Below are 6479 nucleotides of genomic sequence, written 5' to 3' on the forward strand. Positions count from 1 at the left end.
TAGTGTCCTTCGATTTTCGTATATAAGAAGTTAAAACAAAAATAAAAGATATAGATAAATACATTTACTATCAAATATATAATGTATGTATTTAAATGTTCAAATATAACTTTTAAAAACCACTACTATATAAGTTGGACCAATCAAATGCAAAAAAAAAAGGAAGAGAAGTATTAAAATTCAGCCAACTTTTTTGAGAATGGTTAGCTATTTCTTCATTGTAAATGTCAATGAATAAAATAAAGCATTATAGCCGTATAGGTCTTTCATCATTGTTGTTAAATCATGCATGATGTCTTTTAGAGACAGAAAGTGCTCAATATTTCACAAATCAGTCCATTGATTTCTGCCATAAAATGTGATTTGTCTAAACACTTTTTTTATTATAAAAAAGAAAGAAAGTATCATCCTCTATGTTCTGGGGGAGCATGAATACAATGCCGAAATTCAACACACAATTCATTGAAAGGGATCATCACAGTTGTAGTATAGTTAACAATGCTTTGCAATACAGATATTATGTGTTGAACTACCAAACTAAAATTCCTACATATGCTAGAACAAATTCTTCAAACTTTGGTGTGCCCCAATGCCTTATTTGCAAGAACATGATGTTAATACAACATCTTACCCTTGTCATAAGAATGCATGAGGTAGATTTCTAGTGTGAGAATCGCATTGCGTAGTAGCACGATCTATGGCTGCCAAGAAAGAAAAAAAAAGCATTCCTTAGATGAATATATATGTCAATCAACAATGCATATTGTAAGTAGTATGTGTGATATGATCTTATATATAAGAAGAAGAAAAATGATTTAATGTTATTCAACCAAGGTTCACAACTAGTTCAAAATTTGGAAGACTTAATTTAAGTTCAACTGCTACGTTTTGTTCGTAGATAATCATTAAGTGATTCAATAATCATATATACAAACTAGTTCACTATATTTAATGTATTGAAGTATTTGAGATGAAATTATCACCACTAAAGTAGAAATGATTCATATTTTAGCAATAGCCAATACGTTTAACAAATTTCAGTTTGCAATGCGGTACCTAATTTATGTCAAAAACATGCCTCTAACTCTAACCAATAAGAAGAAAAAATTACTTTCGACAAACTCTAACCTGATTATTCGACGTTTGTTCATGTATTCTGTTAGGCTTCATGTTCAAATCAATCATTTTATTTTCTGTCTTAGCGTGTCCATCGGCATCGGCACCTGAAGTTGGAACCGGAGGCATCCTGTGATTTTGTTGCTTCTCTCCCATTTTTAGTTTGGGAAGTGGACTTTGTTCTTTTTTACTATCACCTGGATCCATACGTTGTGAACCTTGGTTGTCTGCATTACTAGATTTATCACCTGGAAACTATGGAACGAGAAAATATTAACACATTTTTTTTAGTTGCTAGGGGAGGGGCAATTAGCAACAATGATTAAACACTGGACCTCCTTCTTAATACTCTTTTAAGGGACTAACTCATACTATTGGACTACACCTTCGGGACGATATATTATACAATTTAAAGGTATGAAGATAACAAATTCAAGACTAATTCATTTTGGATAAAGGATAGACACACCTCAACTCGTTGCCGAAATAGAAGATATCTTCCATGTGTTCTTTTACCACCGACATGAACTATCATATCACATTGCAAACAAAGGGAACTTCCATCTGTCTCACAATAGAAGAAAGCTACAACCAGATTGAAAAGACAAACACATAAGCAACAAAAAACACCAGAAAAACAACACTACATAGATCAAAAGAGGAAACTTCTTACCAGGTGCATTCTCACATATGTCGCAGCGCGGCACATCACTTGGACTTGCAAGACCAACCCTAACATGTCTACTAGCTAACTTATTGCACATATGAACCTGCCATTTCCAAAAGTTCCATACTTTTAGCCATTGGTTAAAAGACATTGACCAGGAAAATCAAATACCACATTAAACTCAAAAACCAACTTAGATTTCAAATTCACACTCAAATAGTTAATGAGATTCAGTTAAGAATGAACCGCCCAGAAGAATCCGAATTTAAATCCTGACTGAAACAATCATTAATCAAATTTTACTTACCTCTCTTTCCCCTTTTCCCTCAGGAACAGGAGGGTTAAGACCAAAAAGATTTCAAATTCACACAAGTCCACAAAAAAATATCAAATAAAATCAAAGTATATTTACTATTAATGAATTATGAATCCCACATAAATGGACTTCTCCAATTAAAACAAGATTTCAAATTTCAATATTGCTACATTAATGATGAAACATTACACTCACAAAACCATAATTAAATTAAGGGTAAAAGTGAAAATCACAAATCAAATCAAAGATTGATGATAAAAGAAGCTAAGTTACCTTCTCATCACAAGCACGACAGAGTGCAGCCTCATCAGCAGCACAGAAAACGATGGCAGCTGCACTCTCACAAGCATCACAAAGCGTTCGCATAGTTGAACTCTCTCACTTTCATTGCTTCAAAATTTCAACCAACAGAATAAAAAACAGAACTTTAGTCAATTACAGAAAAAGAAAGGAAAAAAAAAAAAGAAAAACCCACCTGAATTTTCTCCTCTAAATTATTAAAAAAATTACAGAAGGAAACAAAAAAAGACAGATATTCACCAAATCCATGTGGGTATGTAAGAAAGTTTTGTTTTTTATCTGAGTTTTATATTGGGGGTATTTAGAAGGTGGATGATGATGGTGGTTGTTGTTGTTGTTGTTGTTGTTGATGATGGAGAAAAGACTATGATTAGAGTTTGTAGGACTTTGAAGGTGTTGGGGGGGACCTTATGGTTTTGTGTTGGAGGGTTGATTCGAGAAGAGAGAAGAAAAAATAAAGACACAAACAACACAATAAATAAATGAATGAGAAAATAAAGTTTTTTCTTTTGAGTGTTGTGTTGTGTTGTGTTGTCGACTATAATGTTTACTTGGTAGCCACAAATTCAAAGCCTATGTGGGGTTCACACTTTGACACTAACCAAACCTTCATTCTCTACCACCAATTTATGTGGACCCCTTTTATATATATTTTTTTGTTTGTATATCGTTGTTCTTCAACCCTAATATATTGCCTTTTAGTGCATGCCAATGCCATTCTCACACCACAACCAAAGAAAATTGAAATATCTTCACTTGGATTTACTATCTTTCTTAATTTCTACCACAAGCTTTACTATAGTATTTCTATTTCAAATTATTGGGCTAAAGAACTTCAATGAAAGAAAAAATACGAGAAAAAATAATGTTGTTAAAAATAAAATATAAGAGTAGTTTATAATCATTTCTTAATCAATTGAGATTGATGTGTTTTTTCAATTTAGAATAGATCAATAAGTATTTACACAAAATCAAAAGTCTAAAATGAACAATATTGTAGAAAAGTGGTGTTGTAGATATGATGTCAAAATATTAATACTAAAAAAATAATTTAAATTATATGCGAAAATTGACAACGTGATATTTAAAAATATTACATTTATTTAAGAACCAAAACTAATAATAATTTAAAATATATACACACTATTTTCACCAACAGAACTTAAAAATATATAAATGAAAATTTTGTCTTGAAAATTCAAGTCAAACACTTGTAAATCAATAATAAATACATTGTTTTAAAAACAAACTTAGCTCTTTTGAATTTTTAACCAATGTCTTATAGATACTAATTAGCATCTTCATTTTTGTTAAAGAAAATATTAATAAGTGTTATTTAAATATTTGTTAAAAATTAAAATATAAAAAAAAATCATAAAAATTATATAATTCATATTTTAAATTATAAAAAAAAAAAACAAGATTTTATTTTTAAAACTACTTTTTTTTTCCTTAATAAATACTTTTAAAACACTGTGTAACTTTTTTAAAAACTATATGGATAATATTTAATTTCATGAAATCAAGTCTTATATTCATCCTAGATTAATAGCCATCTACTCTTTATCTAACTATCTAGATCCATGAATGCCAAATACGTGGATGATGACAAAAATCCAAATCTGATTCAGAGTTTATTGAAAGTCATGAAAGTCCAAAGAACAGTTAACACGTGTCTTTTATGGATTAGAATTAAAAAAAGAAGATTAACTTCCCTTTTGAGAGAAACATGATATTGCAAAGATTTTCTCGTGCAATAATTTTTTTGCAGTTTAGGGTACCGGTGGATTTGGATTGATATCTATGGTAGTGAAGGGTGACGTGTCAAAGATTCAACATTTTTAAACATTTTTCCATAATTGACAAAAAACAAATAAGAATCTAAACAGCTGTTCACGGGTCCATATTATTTTCTTAAATTATTTTGTGTTTCATTGTAATCGTTAATTTTATTTTTTTGTTTTATTTTGATTTTTTAGATTATGAACGTTAAATGTCTCTATCTTTTAAATTATTTTTATTCTATTTTAATTTTTGAACTTATAAAATATTAAATAGTTTAATTCTTTAAATATTAATAATACCATTTATAATTAAAGAGATAAGGGATCAAAATAAAATCAATAAAAAAAAGTTAAACTAAAATCTAAAAATTAACTTACAAATTGCAATTTGACTTTAGCATATCCACAATTATTGTTGCTCTTAGACTAAGAACTTTCCCAAATAGAAGTAGAAATGTATCTCTACATCATTTTATATTCAGAGAAGGTTCAACTACCATTGTAACTAATTAATACAATGTAGGAAATTACTAATTTTCTACCATCAAGGAAACACAGTTACACGGTCAATAAATTAATATATATATATTGATAAAAAAATGTATTATTTAATTTCATGTAATTTTTATTTTTAAAATAAAGATATAATAGTAAATAATTAATACAATATAGTAAATTTATTAATTTTGATTACATATTCGTTTGACGGCAAGACCCAACTATAATTAAAAAAATTATATTAAAAGTATGTTTATTATTATATTTTATTTAATATACACATTTTAATTTGTTAAAATTCAAACATTTAAAATTCAATATACATGAGATTTATATAATTAATAGAATTTATTTAAATTTTAACTAATTAAAGTATATATTGAAAAAATGTGTTAAAGAAATAGAGAGTACACTTTTGCTAGTACGTACTACTTCTCTAGTTAAATAAGAAGTTGGGCATATTTAAGAAGTTTTAGTGGTTCTTAATAAATTTTGTTTATGCTAATTAGACTAATATATTTGTATTAGATGTTAAAAGACATCAGAAGCAACTTTGTTAAATAAAATACTTGGTTTTATAACATAAACTTTTGGTTAATAAGTATAATTATTATGTTTTTTATTGAGAATAATATATTTAACCAAATAGTATATTACTACAATTACGAAACAACATATTTTTCATGATTCTAAACTAGCAATTAGTCAAGTAAAAAAGATTCTAAACAACCAATGAACACCCTTTATGATGTTGGATTTTGATCCTTTGATTCCTAATTTTGACATAATTCACAATTCAACAATGTTCATACTTAATATGATAAATCTAATATTTCAATTGAGCAAAATTTCAGGAACACCAATTCAATCACACACACTTGTATCAAATTGCTTGGAACACAAGAAATCAACAAAAGTTGAATTCTGACTATGTAAATCGATTGGGAAATCGATTTCATAACAAGGGTGTAAGGAAATCTTAAGTGTTTGTGAATGTGCAATCGATTAGGCAATCGATTAGCTTAATTAAAAATGAAAAACTGCACAAGTCAGTAGCCTCTGATTTGGAGAGTAATCGATTGGTAAATCGATTGAACATTTCACAAATCAAACCTGATGGTAACACATCGATTGGTAAATCGATTGAATGAGTCACAGTGGCACTCCAGTGCTGAGGGAATCGATTGGCAAATCGATTGACAAAGTATCATTTGAAAAATGACCTCACCTGTGACAAATACAATCGATTGGACAATCAATTGTTAACACTTTCAATTTTGATAAAGTTTGGTCGCAATCGATTGGGTAATCGATTGAACTAAACACCAGGTAAAAACTTTTCAGGAACATGCTATTAAATCGATTGGCAAATCGATTGACATCAAAAACCTGAGCCACTGTTTTGAAAAACAAATCGATTGGCAAATCGATTGAAAAAAACTTTTTGAAAACACAGTGAACTCTGAAGTTTGGCAAATCGATTGAGTAATCGATTGAAAATAGTTTTATTAAAACAGTTTCCCAGAAATCGATTAGGCAATCGATTTATACAGGTCTGGACATGTTCTGCTGAAAAGTGTTGTTTTAAAGAATCGATTGGTAAATCGATTAGCTTGTATAGTTTCAAGATTAAAGAAAACCAAGATCGCGATAATCGATTGGCAAATCGATTTAGCTCATTTTATAACTTTACAAAATCGATTGGGAAATCGATTGCGTAGTTGGTTTTTCAGAAACTATATAAGATGTCTTTCAATCTTTATTCTCATAACTTCTAAGAACTTTGATCATAACTTTT

At 28.8% G+C, this 6479-nt stretch overlaps 1 protein-coding gene across 2 annotated transcripts; it reads right to left on the reverse strand.

The window, feature by feature from the left end:
- Nucleotides 1–322: 322 nt before the first annotated feature.
- Nucleotides 323–2909, reverse strand: LOC101495732 (B-box zinc finger protein 18-like). Of its 2 annotated transcripts, none has more exons than XM_004512058.4 (6): nt 2640–2909; nt 2373–2489; nt 1790–1886; nt 1586–1701; nt 1129–1371; nt 323–701 (listed from the first exon to the last, which is right to left on the reverse strand). In XM_004512058.4, the coding sequence occupies exons 2-6, from the start codon at nt 2463–2465 to the stop codon at nt 696–698; spliced, it is 555 nt and encodes a 184-aa protein (XP_004512115.1). In that variant the 5' UTR covers nt 2466–2489; nt 2640–2909; the 3' UTR covers nt 323–695. The 2 variants fall into 2 exon arrangements, with proteins under 2 accessions (XP_004512115.1, XP_012574433.1); XM_012718979.3 differs by having other exon boundaries at nt 2575–2896.
- Between the last annotated feature and the right edge of the window lie 3570 nt (nt 2910–6479).

This window comes from Cicer arietinum, chromosome 8 (genome assembly GCF_000331145.2).
Source record: "Cicer arietinum cultivar CDC Frontier isolate Library 1 chromosome 8, Cicar.CDCFrontier_v2.0, whole genome shotgun sequence".
NCBI classification, from domain to species: Eukaryota; Viridiplantae; Streptophyta; class Magnoliopsida; order Fabales; family Fabaceae; genus Cicer; species Cicer arietinum.

Bases quoted from the DNA above. Each gene is read 5' to 3' on its own strand.
- LOC101495732 (XM_004512058.4), bottom strand. From the start codon at position 2,465: ATGCGAACGCTTTGTGATGCTTGTGAGAGTGCAGCTGCCATCGTTTTC. The intron at 1,887-2,372 runs GTAACTTAGCTT...TGGAAATGGCAG, and splicing joins GTCGTGCTTGTGATGAGAAG to GTTCATATGTGCAATAAGTT. The intron at 1,372-1,585 runs GTGTGTCTATCC...CTCGTTCCATAG, and splicing joins TATTTCGGCAACGAGTTGAG to TTTCCAGGTGATAAATCTAG.